At 41.1% G+C, this 18,525-nt stretch overlaps 1 protein-coding gene across 3 annotated transcripts in view; it reads right to left on the minus strand.

The window, feature by feature from the left end:
• LOC119549620 (protein Shroom) overlaps nt 1-17,416 on the minus strand; it is a 48,882-nt gene extending 31,466 nt beyond the window's left edge. Inside the window, exons 1-2 of one of the 3 annotated variants that reach the window (XM_037857795.1) lie at nt 17,282-17,416; nt 9,713-10,025 (exon numbers count right to left, since the gene is read on the minus strand). In XM_037857795.1, coding sequence (XP_037713723.1) covers nt 9,713-9,934 — 222 coding nt within the window. In that variant the 5' untranslated portion in view covers nt 9,935-10,025; nt 17,282-17,416. Of the gene's footprint in view, nt 1-9,712; nt 10,174-17,281 lie in introns of all 3 variants that reach the window. The other 2 variants (XM_037857794.1, XM_037857793.1) reach the window with 2 other exon arrangements.
• Nucleotides 17,417-18,525: the final 1,109 nt, after the last annotated feature.

The raw sequence follows: 18,525 nt of genomic DNA on the forward strand, positions 1-18,525 counted from the left end.
TTTTACTTTTTACAACATAGCTGTCATAGTCAGATCACCATAAAGTACTTGAAAATTTTTACGGCTTGGTAGGGGTAGTAATTGCAGTACAAACAGTCACAGTCACAGTTTCCTTGTCAGGCATTTATTACCACTGTGATCACAGTTTATGATACTCCCACTCGGGCATATATTTGCCCACCGAAATTTGCCAGCACTCATCAACTCGTCAAGTCAATTTGGTTGCCAGCCCTCCTGTCGTATACTTAATTTTTGGATGTTTGCGCTTGCGACTCTCGTAAACCAAATCGAATTGTAAATACTCGAGCATAAAGCCGAAACACATGGAGAAATAGCGACTGGGGAAATATATACACATATATAAGTCGACTCGAAATAAAACTAACGTTCGAAATAACGAAAACGAAACGTTACAAGACCAAGCCTTAAGCCACTTGACTGACTTGGCTCGAAGTCTCGATTGCATTGAGATTGGGGATTGTAGGGGTTTTTATTTTTAACGATACATAGCTATACATATATATGTATATCGGCTTTTGTTGGTAGCTACGTGGGCAGCTGCTGCTGATTGTCTTTTTGACTTTGGCGCCACAAAAGCAGCTGAAAATAAATCAGAAAATCATAAATGCTTAATGGCAAATACATATAATAACAATAATAACGAATCACATGACTGACAGTTGCCGATATGCAATAGAATCGTTTTCTGGGTCAACTACTTAGGTCTGAGGTCTGTCTCTCCTTCTTTTTTATTTTGTTTGGTTGGTTTGAATTTTTTGGCCTAGGGCGCATCGCCAAGAATTTTAATGGTTCCAAGCCACTCTCCGAATGTTCCCAAGACCCAGACTCCGTCTCCAAGTGAAGTCATTCATTCACTCACCCAGTCAGTCAGTCATTCAGTCGATCGTCGTGCAGTTTCATTTCAGTTCGTTTGGATTTGGGGTTTTTTCTGCCCAATTGCCGTAATTATTTTGTCTCTCTAACACGAATTTAAATCAGCAACTGTCCCACGGGGCCCTTTACTTTGCCTTCGCTGTTTTTTGTTTCTCCTATTTTTTTGGCCCATTTTATTCCTAGAGAAACCTCTCTGGCCCAAAACCCATAATTATCGGCCACAGCTGTGTGCCCATGTGAAATTGCTCTGGATGAGCAGCTCCGGCAGCACCATAAATCAATGGCCAGGGCCAAAGTCCGGGATGGAAATGGAAATGGAGATGGTGCCCAGGTCCGAGCGGGATCCGAAGATGGAGTCCGAACTGGTGCAGTGGGTCACAGCTGGATCGATCCGTTGGATCCGCTGGAGTGCATTGGTGGAGTGGCATTCTTAATGATCCCGTGCCACGGGCGAAATCAAACTTCCGTCCGAGAGCGAGGCGCGTGTTAAATAAATCACTTGATGAATTGTGCTAAGTGCTGGAATTGCCGCCTGCAGGAAAAGCAAAACAAATTGCCTGGGAAACTGGCGGGGAAAGGCGACCTGACTGCGGGCATCTGGGCGTATGCGTAACATTTGTAAACCCATTAAAATTATATCAATAAAAAAGAGAGGAAACCCGCCAGCGATACCTGTGGCTGGGCTAGCGGGATAATAGTCACATTATTTGAGAAAGCATTTCTTTGTTTGTTTAACTCGGTTTCCGTTTAGTTTAATTGTTTTTTTTTCAATACCCCAATGTATGATAATGTTACAGGGAACATTCATTTAAAACGCAAAGTAAATTTCTCTTTGTTTTACCATTAACTGTAAGACATTTTAAGATCTTAAATAGGTCTTAGACATATAACTTTCAAAATGATATACGTCTTTTTAATATTTTTGTAAACACATGTCTTAAATATTTGTTTTGCAATAAATGTTCTAAAATGAAGTTAAATAATTATTTTGACTTTTTTAGCACATGCTTCATTGTCTGTTTTACGTGAAAAGAATAAAATAAAACTCCAAAAACATAACATGGTACCATATTAAGAAGAATTTAAGTATGATTTCTTTATTTTATAGCTCACAAAACTAAGACTAACATAAAAGATTATGTTTTTAGTTTTTTATGTTATGGCTTAGACAATCAAGACTCTAACAAAATACGCAATATGCAAGTGTAAAAGTTTACTATATGGAAATTATACTGCCTGGCATTAGTCAGACTACTTTAGCTTACATTCAGTAGACTTTGTTTGGAAGTATCGCCGGCTATCACCGAAACGCTTGACTCATGCCTCGCAAGAGGGTCAGTAAGTCAGCTAGTCGGTTAGTCAGACTGCCAGTCGTTCTCCGTCACGTGATAAGAGACAGCAGCAGAGGAGGAGAAAGAGACGGCAGTAGAGCCAGTGAAAGAGACGGGGACACAGACAGATTGACAGCCGCCCACATGTCTCGCAAAAGATGCGGAATTCGCAGCGAGAATGCAGTCTACTTGAGATTTTCGTGTCTCCGATCGGCTTGGCATTTATTTTGGCCACAATGATTTCGTGAGGAAAATTTGTAAATTTCTTCTTCTGTTTTTTTTTTTTGCCACAGCTATTTTGATTTGCGTTTTCCATTGTCGCTGGCTTTTAATGGCCAACACGAATTTGACTCTTTCCAGCGGAGAGTCGGCCAAAGAAAAGAAATTGCAATCAAAATGCGAGCAAACGTGTCAGTTGCCAACGTGGCCAAGCTTCAGCTTCAGTTTTAGCCTTAGCTTCAGATTCAGATTCAGCCTCAGCTTCGGCTTCAACCTCTCGGCTTCAGTTTCAACTTCAACTTCAGCTTGGATCGTGCTGCGATTTGGATTTGAATTTGGCAATTGGCGAGAGCACGAACGAGCCGCAGAAGCCCGCGGGCCTCGAGCATTAGAATTGAATTGCAAAGAGCCCAAAAAACCCGAGTCCTTCCTACCGCCCTCCATCCATAGGCCCCGATCTCCTTACAACTCGGCTTGCGTGCTATATTGGCCATTTATCGTCAAATTAAACGCATATCGCTGTCAATCTGCGCCCAAATTGGACACAGTCACAAAACGGCAGTGCGAGCCGGGCCAAAAGTGATCGCACATTGGGTTGGATAATAGCAAATAAATGTTTTTAAAGGATTGTTGACTTATAATAGCTTCTGGACCCAAACTACTTAACAACAATTTGTATCCCAAATAATTTATTGAGTAGTTGAACTATGAACATAATGAAAGAATCCATTTTTAGCCTGCTTAGACTACTCGCATCATTTAATCTTCTAAAAATGATGCAGGCGTTGAGACTATTATGATTCTTTTTTTAAAACCATATTAGTCCTTAAAATTTAAATTATTTTAAGAACAGATTCTCTGGCCGTCGAAAGGAATACCAAACTAATTGGAAGACCAGATAAGAAAGCTATTCTTGGCCAAATACATAATAAAGAAAATACAGAAACCAGTAAGTGTTTAAAGTGTCTGAAAAAAGACTTTGTTTGCTTAACCCATTTTTGACTCCTTTGGAACCAGTGTTCAATGGCCGGCAGCATGAATACTTATTTCGCTCGTTTCCAACGCCGCAGATTGCGTAGCTCTTGGCTTTATAAAATCAAAGTGGAATCGAGCTCCGGAGGTCCCGGCGAGCCTCACACTTTCGGGGAAAGTTGGGGGAAAGCGGGGAAAGGCGAGGATGCCGCCGCGATGACGTCTGGCACTTCGATTTCGACTCCTTTCGCCAGCTGTCAAGTGATCGGACAACCGGGAAACCGACCAACTGGCGGTGAATCCCTTTAAGTGGGCCACCGATGAAAGTGAATCTGCGGTTCATTAGTAATAATTTTTGGCAGCTCGCGGTGGGTGAGTCTCATTAGTGCGAATGAGTTTATGCAATGCAGTGAAATGGATTTACTGGGGATCAGGATCCGAGGCATCCTTGACCTCAATGGCCGCTTGTGGCGTTAATAACTTTGGCGAAACTGGCTTGGCCAATGAGAACTGGTAATGGACATGGCATGGCAACTGGTCCGATCCGCTGCCATCCACTGGTCTGCCTGGCCTGGCCTGGTCGGGTCGGGTCTGGTCTGGTCTGGTCCACTGGCATCCACTGGTATCGTATCCACTGGTCTGGTATGCCGACTTGGCCCGGCTTGGCATGCGGCTAGATTTATGGCCAGTGATAAGTTTCAGGCGTGCAGCAAATAAGAACGAACATGGCCAACCGAGGAACGCAACTCAACCTCAACGGGCCAGGCCAAAAAGGAGCCTGCGACAAGAACAAATAAATTGCACAGGCACACGGAGAAAATTTTGAATTCCAACAAACATTTTAAAGATGGTGATATTTCAAAATGTATTTTAAAGATAACAGAGTCATCTTAGAAAAATGAATGTATAATTAAACAGCTAAATTTGATCGTTCCAGATTTTTAATGTAAAAAGTACCTGCTAATATTTTCCTAAAGTGATCAAATACCAATTCTGCATGATATTCTCATGGTAAAATATGCAATTGTAGTTGAACTTCTGTAACTCGAATATTCCTAACTCCAAATCTCTATAAGTCAAAATAGTTTTTTGGCTATAAGTCGAATTTTTTTTGAATGCAGATGCCAATTCGAGTAAAATAACTTCATGTGTTACATTTCAAAACCTCCTAACGTTCATGGCACACCTTTTATTCTCAGTGCAGCAACCCCAACTGGTTCTCGAGATGCGGGAGAAGAGAATGCCAGCTCCAGAAGGTCAGAAGAACACGTACACATATCGCAATTTATATATGCATATGTATCCAGTTCGGCTTGGTTCGGTTTAGTTCGACCAGCGGAGCGCAACCAAAAACCGTGTGGATAGAGTCATGAGCAGACGGCGACTTGGTTCCCATTTTGCGCTTCTTGGACTCACTTTCACACATGTGCCAATGGAAAGATGGAAAATATTTGCCATAATTAGCCCTGCCGCGAGACCCTTAATTAGCCAGGCCCCACTGACCACTGGGCGAAGATGCCCCTGCCCCAAGAAGCCCGGCCAACGAAGTCAAAAAATCGCAGAAATGCAAAAAAGAGTCACCAGCACAGCACACAGATCCAATTAGAAAGCCGAAAATCTTTCACTCGGTCACTTTCTGTTTTTCCAGCATTGAGGATACGATCCTCCAGCTGGCCGGCAGATGGAGATGATGACAACACAGAAAATCGAAATGGCAAATCATGTTTATTTTGGCCAAATTGCAACTGGATCGAAAGGGCAGCTGTCTCTGTCTGTTGAGCTTGAGGCTTCTAAGTTGGCATTAAATTTCCGTTCGGTTCGATGGCAAGAATTTCAATGGACTTCAGACTTGAGATGGCCACAATGTTTGCGGCCACTTTTGGCCAAAACGGCCACCAGACGAATGGATCTCCGGTAATGGGAACGAGTCTCCATCGTCTCCGTCTCCATTTTCTTGCTGTTGACCTCAAAATTTTCGTGGCTCGAATGTCGCTTTGTCTGCCGTTGCTGGAGGAGAAACAAAAGTGAAATTTCTTGCTCGTGTGGGTTCAAGAACTAGCCGAAAACAAAAAAAACGGCAGCAACTCCAACGGAAAATGAAATCGAAGTTGGCTAGGCAAGAAGAGCGGTTGGCATAGCCAACTGCATTTTCACTTGGCCTGTTAATTAATTAAGTCAGTGCTCGCTCATAAAGAAATCTTCATGCCCGATGGCCAGAAGAAGAAGTGCATACAATGGCCAGAGCATTTCCATGTCCGGAACAATGGATTCCGATTCCAAGAGCGACATAGGTGAAATTTTTCACAACATTTTTCCGGGGGCATTCTGCCAGATGAAGGAGTGTTGTGCACCTGTCGCAAGAGCTCCGCAATTATTTGTTATAATTTTTTTTCTCTTTTTTTTCAGCTGAAAAAATGCAAACCATTGGCAGCGAAAGGGAAGAAGCTAAGGCTAAAATGCTGGCGGTTCGAGTTCAAAGACAAGCCAAAACAATTTAGCTGGAATCTGGCTAGAATTTAGCGCTGGCAGGCGGCATTGTTGCTGCTTTTTGTTCATGTTGCTGCTGTTGATGTTGCTGCTGTTGCTGTTGATGTTGCTGATGTTGCTGGTGTTGTTGCTGTTGATGTTGCTGCCGGACTGTTGGCATTAATTAATTGCAGAGTTGAAGCCTCCTATGTGGCGTGTGGTGTGTGAGAAAACAAGTCGAGTGCTGGGGCTGGCGGACTTAGAGAACTAATGAGCGTTAAGAGTCGAGCTCAACTGAACGGAGCTGAGCCGAGCTGAGCTTGAAGCGTTCGACAGGCATTGGAAATGAAAATGAAATAGAAGACAGCCCGAGGAAATGCCAGCGAGCACGATGGTGGGATACTCTTGGGGAGTCATTATAATAGAATGGGAATACGACAGATGAAACCAGTACTTCTTAAATGAATCTCGAAGAAATAATATACGTTATCCATAAACATCTGAGGCTTTTGCTTTTAATGAAAGGCAGTGTTCCAATTTTAAATTATAGAAAAATGGAATTCTAGATTTGCTAAAAATCTTAAGAGCCCTGTAATACTTCCTAAAATTTCGAGTCTACATTATTGAAAAAAAGATTGAGCATTTAAATAAAATGGCCATTAACAATACACATTTGATAAAGGAAAATGTAATAATACTTATAACTACAATAATTCTAACGAAAATTAAAATCGTTTTTATTTTTTAAGCCCTAAGTACCCTCGGTTATATAACTACCATCACTTAAAGCTTTTATGAAATGTTGCAAAACAAGTAAGTACTCCCCTTTTTTTCTATTCTAAGACTCTCCAAGTCTAAATCTATTTATAATTTTAAAGACCCCTCATACCGCCCAGAGTGTTAGCCATTGAGGCGTGGACCAGACCGCTTAGCCGCCCCTAATTGCGCAACTCCCAGCTCGATGGGCTAGTTCGGCTGGCGGAGATCTCTTTTGGCGAAATATGCGATCATTTCCACAGCCAAAAGGAAAGCTCTGAAAGCGCGGAAATGAAGCGACGATTAAGGAGCCCCACTGGCTTCAACTCGATCAGCTCACGCTTTGGCTTTAGCCCCAACAAACACTTGAACTTTACGGAGGTACATATAGACAAAAACGATGATGCAGCGTCAAGTGCTTTGGCTGATTCGACAGAAAAAAAGGGGTAACACCAAAAAAAAAAAAAAAGAAAACCCCAAGTGAAGCAGAAAGAAAAAATCTTTACATCTATAACCAAAATATTTTTCTTTAGAAATCTGCGCATTCATCTAAAGCAAAGAAGAGGCTGAAGAATGGACAGCGACGACCTTCGTCAAGCCCAGTGGATACTGCCTACTAGCCACAGCTATCACCTTATACCCATTACCCACTTGGCCCATTACAGTTTGTTTTGTCAGAGATTCCGGCACTAACGCTGGGGCGTGGCCACAATTAATTCGATTGCAGCTATAAATAGCCCCAAAGAGATTGCAACGCCCAGCGGCGCGATATAGGTGCGTGGAATGTGGCCTAATCGATGCAAAAATATCTGAGCCAGACCCCGAAACTAGTTCTAAGCTCGGAGGATCGACGGGGCGTGGTGTTGGCGGTGGGACCACCATCAATGGATGTACTGGGTGTACTATGGAGTACCGAGGAGTTTCGAAGTTAGGAGCCAGGCCAGCTGGAGTCTTGGAGTCTAATAACTGGAACTAAAGCGTGCGCCTCGCCAGTAATTAGCGTTTGCGGAGAAGCTCAAAATGTATGGAAAAAATGAAAAATAAAACGTTACAAATGCCCGAGAATAAAGCGGTTCAATAACCTGCCCGCCATCGTCCATCGATCCGCGAATCGATCCATCCATCCATCGATCGCCATTCTCTTTCGACTTCTAAGCCAGGCCCAAAGGCTATGGAAAATACATATCTCGGCTATTTTGCAAAGCCAAGAGGAAGAGATGATAACAATCGGCATACAGTGTATATGAAGATGGGGCCACAATTAAGAATGGAGATGATTAATCAAAAGCCCCCTGCAGACGGGGCTTTCGGTGATAAGGTCAATGCTGTTCCAATTCTCAGCCACATTTCTCCAACTTTGCCCAGCTATCATCAACACGATCAGTTGCACTGGGAAGAATTCGGGGAAAATTGGAAAATATTTAAATTTTTCAAAGAGAATTTTCGAAATTAGACTATTTCTTGTGAGACCGCGAATTCTTCAGAACAACAGGAACCATTATAACACATGTTACAGCTGCAACCATATATCTCCGCGAATTCTTCAGAATAGTAATTCCTTCTTTGAAGATCAACTAAAAATTTTTAAGAGTACCAATGTAATATCTCATTCATATGCCAAGTTAGTTTTAAATACCCAACATTTCTTTCTCTGTATCATCATCTATGAGCTATGTTCTTGGCATTCTGCTCCGTTCTGTTCATAACCTCTTTTCTTCTTATTGCCCATTTCTCTTCTGCTTTCTTGAATCTTTGTGCCACGCTCGGAGGCAAGATTTAATTGATCGGATTCACTTTGATTGATCGGATCGTCGCTGTTGATAATGGTACCGTTAATTTGGTAAATTATTTTGCATTTTGGACGCAAACCAATCCATTTTCCAACGTGTGGCATTCACTGGCACACAGTGGAGCATCGATCGGGATTACACAGCGGCCCTGGCTCACAATAATTCAGTTAAGGTTAATGGGTGACGGGGCAAATCAAATAGAATCGGCCACATATGGTATGTGTATGTGTGTCTAATGAAAGAATGGGATCATTGGGGGCAAAAGCAAAAGAGCAGTGGAAGTTTCCAAAATATTCTGGGCATTTGGCAGCCACAAAGTAATCATTAAAAGTAATTATTCTATTATTTGAGGCACCACAAGATACTCAAATATAATAAGCGTTTGGCGGAGAGAAATACACAAATTTGTTATGCTTTCTTTTGAATGTTGATTATTTTTTAATATAATATTTAAAGTGTGGTATATATATAGTAGTCTAATGACATCGCCAGGCTAATAAACCTCTCTATTTTTAGAACCGCACCTCGAGCCACATTTCTACAGCTTCCTTATCAAACCCCACACTTTATCTCATAAGCAGAAAAGGCACCAAAACAACCAGCACTCATTCATTCATTTGGCACCGAGAAAACAACTTCACACGCAAGTCGACATTCCTACGGCTTCATTCATGGCCAGTTGTCCAATTAATAACTCGCATTCGCATCCTGCGGAGGAGAAAGATGTTCGGTCATCTGGGGAGTGGTCGGGGTTGATCGATCAACGGATTCCCCCCAGATGATCCCAAAAATAAACAGAGCTCTCCAAGTACCGTTTTCCGAATTTCTTCTTTGGGTGACTGAGTGACACAGAGGGGTTATACGAACATGTATATGGAGTATCGAAAATGAAACTTCCCGGGTTGGGCAATGCAAATGGAGGTCAGGCCCATAATTCAATTAGGAACCTGCAGTGGTCCGAATATCGAAAATCGAATTCCCAGACTTCGAGACCCACTGTGCGTGGGCTTTTTGGCTCCGATTCGTAGCGTTTCATTTGTTTGCTTTTTGTTTTTTATTTTTTCTTTTGTATTTTGTATTTTTTCCAGCCTTCACTTTTGTTTCATTTGCTGGCTAAGAGAGCCCGGGTCTTTGGGACTGTGTGAGTCAGCCCGTTGTGCGATTGGAATTCTGCGCGCTTTTGAGGATTTATTAACAAGAATAATAAAAACAAGAAGCACACACAAGTCAGACGGCCGAGGAAAAGAAAACCGAAACCGGTTAATAAAAAAGAGAGAGACTTACCTGTACAGAACCGGCGACCGATGCGGAACTGAAGCTGGCATTGCTGTTGCTATTGGCACTCCGACTGCTAGCCCCATTGCTATCCTTCAGCAGGAGCTTGGACACCACCGAAATCTTATTGTTGTTCTCCGGCTCCATTTTGGCCAGGTTCTTCTGGCCCACCGCCTTGGGCTCGCTCATTTCGGAGCCATTTCCGTTCTCCTTGTGATTACGCATTTTCATCTAGTTTTTCTTTCGGTTACTTTTGACGATCGAGCGGTTACTGTGATTTGATCTGCCGGATTTTCATTTCAATCTCATCTTTCGGCTACCTCTGAGAAGGGTCAGACAGGCAAGGTCTATGAGGTTGATGGTATCAAAAAGTGATTTGGGTTTATTGTAAGTTATGTGTTTATATATAGAGTTCTTTTATGTAATTGTTTTTTTTTGCTAAATGCTGGATTTCATAAGGCTTCCCTTTCCTGTATTAAAACAAATACTATAGTGCCGTTTTATATGATCGATTTCGCCTTCGGTTTTAAGACCCATGAAAAAGTCTATTACATTGTATCTGAAAAATGTAAACTACCAAGTTTGTTTTGCAAAAAGTCCAGGAATTAGCTCTCAGTCTTGCTACCCCCTTCTTTTCTGCTGATGTGTTTTTGCGATTAGACCTGCCCGATTTTCATTTCAATCTCATTTTTCGGCCACCTTTTGGACAAGAGTTATGATGTAAGCGAAAAATACACGAAATTATATGTGTTAAATTATTTTAATTTGGTCTGGCGACATTTTTTGTGGTGGCCCATTGGATGTGGCTGCTTTGCACTTTTATTTCTCTTATCGGGTCCGGTCCGCAACTCGCATCTTTGGAATGCAGTGCAGCCAAAGCAAACCAGTAAGACGAATCCACATAGACGCCGACCGAAAGAGACGGGTATATGGCGGCAGAAAGAGACGGCAGGAGCGAGACAGCGAGGCGGGGAGGAAAATTGAATCGATTTCTGTTGACTGCGTCCGTAAATATTTGTTGAGTTATTTGGGTTTTTGTGTAATAAGTTGAGCGTATTATGTGTGTGGTAAAAAAAAAGGAAAAAAAAAGAGGAGAAATATATATAAAAAAGTGAACCAGGTTTACATAACATTGACCCACGAGACGCGAGAAGAGTCGACCCAAGTCGAGACGAGACGAGACGAATATGCAGTCAGGCGACGCCGACGGGGTCTAAGCCAATAAACAAGTTTTTGTTGTGCATTTTCAAATGCGATTTGGCGACTGCATTTCATTTCGTTTCGTTTCGGCTGGACAGCATATAGCAATAGCATATTGCACATTGCCATATAGCGAACGACCCACGCAGTTGGCTCTTTCAAATGTCATCGTTTTCTGTATGGTTTCCATGCAAATTGATGTCCATTAAAGCCGCAGTTGCAGCTGCCACTTCTGGCCCGTAAACTTCGAGTGTTTAATGCATAATTATGAGCTGCTGCTGCGCCGGCCCAAAGAACTGGAACTGGAATTGGAACTGCAGAGGCTTCGGCTTCGCCATCGACATCGATGCGATCCTAGGCGAAAACTGGATTCTGCCAGGCTGTTGACAAACCCAGACACAAAACGAACACGGACCTACACTGGCCAAAAGATAATCCTTTCGATACAGGGAATAAGATTCTTTAGGTTTCGTTTTAATCAAACTTTCAGCCTTCCAAAAACAGGGTTTTTGTGCTTTTGCTACCCATATATTGCACTACGTTCTTATAATTCCCAACTAGTTAAAGCGGAAAAGGGAGTAAAAATATTTCTGCATATTTTATTATTTCTAAAATGTTGTGCCATTACTAGATTGTTTAATTGGAATATATTTAATATGTTTTTATTTAACATTTACAGACTAAAAGACTTGAATTAAGAACATATTCCTAATCTTCCTACAATTTTTTCCCTGTGTAGAAGCAGAAGACCTAGGCCCAGGCAAGAAGCCCCCAAAGAGGAAGCCTGTTTTCGGGATGGGGGCAAAGTACGTGGTAGATAAATCTGCTGGCTGCAACTTTTCAGGAGTGCAATGACATTGCTAAATGCACTTTCATGCCCCCTGGTCCCTGTCGACTTTCGACTGAGAAAGCTTTCCGGCTAATCACCAATTTGTTAATTATGGCCTTGGGTAGAATTTTCGATTTCGGTCAGTACCGAAACTCGTGTCGACAACCAGGTAATTGTCGTAGAAGTGGCTTTTCTGGCTATTCGTTTTTGTCTGCATCGAAATTAGACACTTTTGCTGGCCAGAAAAATTCCAAGTCAAAATGCAAAATGACAAAAACAAAATGCGGAAAACATGCAAAATCGGAGTGGCGCCAGCAAAATGAGCACACACACCCCGGCACACGAATGCAGCCCCAATACCCAATAACCAATACCAAGTGCTAGTCGGCTCCCAGTTCCCAGCTCCCACTTCCCAGCTCCCAGTTCCAATTCCAGTTAGCAGCTCCCAGTTCGAGTCCCCAGAACGGGTTTTTATTGCCAACCAATCGATGGCGAGGTCACAAATGGCTAAAACCCCGCCAAAGCGAAACGCATATTGATCTCTATTAACAATAATGTTCGGTAGATCCAGGGAGAATTGTTTCCTCAAAGAAAGAAAAACATAAAATTAAATACGGCTTCAACATCTTCCAATTGACTGCTGCTGATATCTTAATCTCCGCAACGAGAATCTCTTGAAAGGACAATAAATCACAGAGATATTGTTTTGGCAACCTTCGGGATTCTCTTTTTGAACTGTGACCCCTGTTTTCACTTCAGCAAACCGTTTCTTAGCCAAGTCTTAGCCTATCAGCTTAAAAGTATCTGCCGAATATAACACGCTGTGTAGGTGGTCGGTTTCCGAAAAAGAGTGTTCCGAGATTGAGTTGCCCGGATACCTGATAGCCGCATGCAAAGAGGCCCAAAGGTCGTCGTAAATCTGAACTGTAGTGTCAGCTACTAACAAGCGTAACAAAGCAGCACCGAGATGAATGGAAATTGTTACCTGCCCGGCTATGTGTTATGATTATGTGTACCTATGTACCTGGGCGGAGGTGTTGGCAAGGCTGCCGTTCGTTTTGGTGGTTTTAAAGGGCACACTGGGAAAATAATATATTTTATATTATGATCTTTATTTGCCAATACAAATTTTTGAGATACAATTGACATTCATAGGATCAAATTGATATTTACTGGTTAAGTTGAATAATGTAAACTAGATATTGAAAAAAGAAATTTTTGAATCAAATAGTGAATTATTCTTTTTAATTTTTTTAACAGTGTAAAACAAATATAGTTTTATTACAAAAAACGTTGGTTGTTAGACAGCAATAATATTATGCATTATTTTGTCACTTGACTGATGACATATGATGACATCCCTATAAAATGTTTATTTTAAGCAAATATTCTGTTTAGAAATACATTTATACTTTTTCATAAGCTGAATCATCTTTTTCCCTGTGCACTCTCAACATTGTCGACTCATTATAATTTTGTCAATTCTCACACAACTACCTGCTGCAGAAACATTCACACAAAGGTGAAGATCGCGAGGCATTCACACTACCCAAGTCCAAACTAAAGGTTGGAGGGGGTGATTTGGGGTCGGGGGACGGAAGCAGACGCATAAATTTACAATTAAATGTAATTCGTTCGCTGGATTTCCGCAAAAAAGGGCCTGGCAACATGGGCAATTGCAACCTGCAGCAAGTTCAACGCTTTCTTTAGTGCTCCGCCGCGCTTGGCTTGCAGCAAATAACAAAAAGATGGAAAAAAAATATTCCCAAGCCGCGCTTCTTGGTAGTTGCAAATGAAAATACCCCACCCACACAGCGAGAAACCCTCGCGAAAAACACCGGGTATAGAGAAAAAGAGGACGCAGATTTGAAACTCATTCTCTGCGATCCTGTCATGATCCTGTCAACTACCTAAGCAGATCCTACGATCCCGTCAATTGTTCCACCTTACTTCCGTCGGATCCCGGATTTCGGAGTGCGGAGTGCTGATCCCAGAATACCACATCCCTGATCCCAGATCACAATCTCGCAGCAGGATGCTACATCTCTTGTTTGCCCGGGGAAGTTGTAATTGGTTTGGTAAATTGCGAAGGTCGTTGGCTTCGAAAACAAGGTCGTTCGTTTCGCTTATCATTTTCACAACCACCGAGATGCTGGCCCAAGGTGGAAAGTATCTGCTATATGGAGGCAGATACAGATACAGATACAGATACAAACAAGTGGTATGGGGCACAAATATTTGCTCAGCGAATTCCTCGCACTCTATGCAATGCAAATATAAACTGTAAAAACTCAGAAACCCCTGAAAAGAAAGGAAAAGGTACCAATAAAATGTCTTTAGAACTATCATAACTGAAATTTTCCTAACGAAGATATCAATTTTTAGGCAATAGGTAAAACAAAGCTGATCATATTCATTTTGTAATTACTCTTATATTGTTCTAAATACTCATATATGTATCTTATGTCACCTGTTTAAGTTCTGAACACAAACTTAGGGCCACAGATTTCATTGCAGTAGCTTTGCCCTCCCCAAATAATTTAGAAAACAAATACGCATTATGGGGACAAGTATTAATTCAAGTAAATAATCCGTATAATATTTATTACCGAGAACCCCTTGATGGCTTATGGAATTCACTTTAAACAGTTATGCAGTCTGAGAAAGTTTGATCGCTTCTAAAACAACTGTTGTTGCTTTCACCTTTGGTAAATCTTTTCCTGCCTCGCAGCCCGTCCCATCTCAAATAATGATGAAATGGCAGTTTCTTGGGAACCTTTTCTTTTTTGGCTTGTTGAATTCTTCTGGTGGTATTCTCCCCTATATCATTGCCAGTGTTTATTTGCTTAGCTGGACTGACAGGCAAGGGGATCACACATTTTTGCGCAATTTGGGAAAACACTTTGCAAGTTGTTTTCCCGAAATTTTAGCTTATTATGTGAGGAATTTACAGCTCCACCGAGCGAGGGAACTCAGATCTGAACCCGAATTCTCGACGAGTGATGTTTCAATGGGTTTCTGTTTCGCTTACAGTTCCACTGATGTTTGCACTACTTAGTTGTGACAGATAAGATTATAATTAGTCTTAGCCCGCCAAGCCGGTAACAGTGCCCGATAAGATAAAACTCTCCATGGTAAGAGGTAACAGGAAAAAAAAAAATGAAAAAGAAACACAAACGGGTTGCCAATGAAGTTGACAACTTGAAAAGGCTGGGAATGAAAAGCAGATAGAAAAGCCAGTCGTCAAATATGGCAAGGTCGCATCGCAGCGCATTCCACGGATGTTTGCCTTCCTAATTAAATAGATCATCGGCAAACCAATTGGCGCTCGACAACACATCTCTATAATTTAATCAATCGCTCGACGGCAGTCACATTAAAAGACCGAGAGACAAAACAAATTTTACGCATTTCGAAATGAGTTCAAAACACCCGAAAGCCAAATGTTCGTCACTGAACGCCGCCGAGTGTATTGAACTCGGTTTTGCTCCACCTCCACCTTAACCACCAGAACCACCTACCTACCTTCCTGGCTACACGGAGAAAAAAACTGAAAGAGTTTACTATTGACATTAATCTTTTATGGATGCCTTATTATTAAAAACTTTTATCTGGTATTCATTTTAATAAAAAAGTTTAAATCAGTTTAGTCTCTTCTGTTAATTGTTCTACAATCAGAATCTTCTTAGGGTAGGATTCTTTGATTCTTCTATTATCAGGAACTTCTTGTAGTTCTCTTCTGTTTGTTTCTTTCTGTGTGGCAATCCCCCCATTCCTCCCACAAATCGCTGGCAAGTTGAGCAAACAAGTTTGCTTGGAAATTCTTGAGTAGTATTTGATGTTGATGCTAAGCGATCCCCCCAACCCCTCTTCGTTGATAAGTCGTCACATGGAAACGACATGGAAACCCTACGCCTGCTCCGAGTTCCTTCCCCCCGAACCACGAGCCCCGCCCATTCGCCCATTCTCCCATTAACGCCCACTTTCCCTGGATTGCAGTGCAGAACTGTCACCTGGGCGGGGGGATTTGAATTATTCGTTCTGCCTTTCCTGCTCTTTATTATCCGTTATCGCTGGCAGAATCAGAAACGGAATTCTTTAGCACTCGAGAATTTGTTTTCTTCTAGCCTCGTTGTCTATGCAAATTTTTCCACTGACTTGGGGCTGTGCTTCAGTTATTGTTTAGGCCAAATCAGGCCAATCTTTGCATTTAAATTACGATGGTTTTTTTATGAAAGTAGATCCATTAAACGGTAGTCTAATAACAACGTCGATTATTTAAATCTAATGGATTTATTAAACATTTATTTTGATCAAAATAAGGAAAGATTTTTTTAGAAATAAACATGTCAATGCTCTAGCTATAGTTAAACTTTTCAAGTTATGAACACTTTTTTTCAGTTTTTTTGGCCTATAATATATTTACTTTTAAATGCGCTCTTGTTGCTTTTCTATATCACTAACCTAATTGTTTCCATTAGTTGACTCTACCTGCCTTATCAGCTTTTCAATTGCATTAGTGTTTTCTAACCTTCTTTGTTCCGCGTTCTAACACTCCTTAATCGAGTCTAGAAAAAAACACCTTCGGTTTCAAGTTCTCGGAATCTTTTTTGGTGCATTCGTTTATGTAACTCCTCGGTGGTCTCACGAACAACAGCTCAGATGCCAGTTCTAAGATACATTTGCCAAATGAATTATGTTTCTTACCGCAAATGTGTATTTTTTACCGGGTGGCGCCCGTCGAAAATAATCCAAAACACGTACTGCCTGACATCTATTTCGAGTGGGGATCTTTCTAAGCCAGGTTTTATGGTTAAAGGTGTAGAAATGGAAACGAGATCGGAATGGTTTCGTCTTTGAAACTGACCCATGCGAAATTTGCAGCTGCTCTTGAGCTCCACCTTGTCTATATCCCCGTCTCACTCAGACACTCTTTCTTCCCAACTCTTTCTTCGACTCCTCACATGCAGAAGAAGAAGAAAAAAAAAGAAGAAGCAGAAGAAGGGGCAGAAGTTTTGAAGCGCGGAAAATGGCAAGCGCCAAAAACTGGTTGGAAAAATCGCTGTTGTTGGGGGGAAAACTTGTTGGGGCAGCCACGAAAAAAAAGACGAGAAGACGCAGAAGAATACGATGAAGATTAAGAAGAGGGAGAATCTGAAACTTCTTGCCACCCGCTAAAAGGCAAAGCAGCCGCAACACTCAAAGGTTTTTGTTTAAGAACTATTATTTTGGGCGGTTGAATTCTTAAAGCCTCGAAGGTTGATCTGTGTACACGGTATTCTTTTTTGTTTATGTTTGCTGAATTTTGTAATTCTTCAGGCACATTTTTACACGACACCTTTTGTTTTTGTCGCTTTTAATGCCGTTTCGTGCTTTTGGCCACTAATTGTTGTTGTTTCTTCGTTTTTTTATGACTTCTCTCTCTTTTTTTCTTTGCTTTTTACGCGAGCTTGAGAGCTGATTAAACTTATTCACAGCATATTCATTGACTAGAAACTGCATTTAATTTGTTGTGCATTTTTTGGTTGCTTAATTTTTTGTTAACTCACAAGCTAGCACACACACACGCACACGCGGGCACACAGGTACACACGTATACGGACACGAGCCCCGAATCGCGGGGCATGCAACGCTCTGAGTTTCCTTGGGTTTTCCGCTTTTCCTCACGAACTGCACGCTGCGAGAGCCAAAAGAAGACTGAAACTCGCGATCAGACAAAGCTCGTGCCCGGGTGCCACATGTCTCTCCCAATCGGGCTCATGCCAGCCCGTTCTCCCTCTTTAACTCTCTCGGATTGCGAAAATGCCGCAGACCGCTTTATACGGATTCGAATGACACGACTAGAGTGTACCCATATATGTCATCCCAAGATATATCTGATATAAAGCAATCTCCTAACGAAATGTGATATCTTGACTGAGATACAACTACAAGTTTTCTGATCAATTTCATATATTTTAAAATCTATTTCATACATATGTACCTTACACCATATCATAATAATATTCGGAATACAATCAATATCTATAAATAAATGGAATTTTAATGAAAATATCCATATAACATGATAATTATCCCACATAATTTATTTAACTTCAAGTTAAGTACTTTATATTTTTTCCTTTGCAAAAACACTTAAAAGTGATTATAAATAGGATATATTCGCCAAAAAGTAGGCAATAATTTGAATGACTTAGTCAGGTTGCTATGCTATAATGTCCTATTTTAGAAGAACAGCATTTGCATTTTCTTACTCTCCTAATGAAATGTAATATCTTGACTGAGAATACCACTACACGTTTTCTGATAAATTTAATATATTTCGAGATGTTTTTCATACATATCTTACACCATATCAGACATATATTCGAAATACAATCAATTTCTATATCTAAATGGAATACTATCTTTATATTTACGTAACTTTAAAAGATATTTTAGAATTTTATAGAAAACATCCATATAACATGATAATTATCCAACATTATTTATTTTACTTAAAGTTAAGTTTTTTATTTTACATAAATAGGATATATTCACCAAAAAGTGGGAAATAATTTGAATGACTTAGTAGGAATTCTATGCTATAGTGCCCCTTTTTAGAAGAAGGGGAGTTTTTATTACTCTTCATCATCTTTGTTCCAAGCTATTTCGCCAGTCTAGTATACCCTCAATTTCTACGATTGGGCCACGTTAACAGCCAGCTGGAAATCAGTCCACCAGAGAGGCGGAGAAAGAGAGAGAGTATCTCTATCTTGAGACTCTACCGAGCCGTTGTTGCTGCAGCTCTACC

The sequence above is a fragment of the Drosophila subpulchrella genome, chromosome 2R (assembly GCF_014743375.2).
Source record: "Drosophila subpulchrella strain 33 F10 #4 breed RU33 chromosome 2R, RU_Dsub_v1.1 Primary Assembly, whole genome shotgun sequence".
Taxonomy (NCBI): Eukaryota; Metazoa; Arthropoda; class Insecta; order Diptera; family Drosophilidae; genus Drosophila; species Drosophila subpulchrella.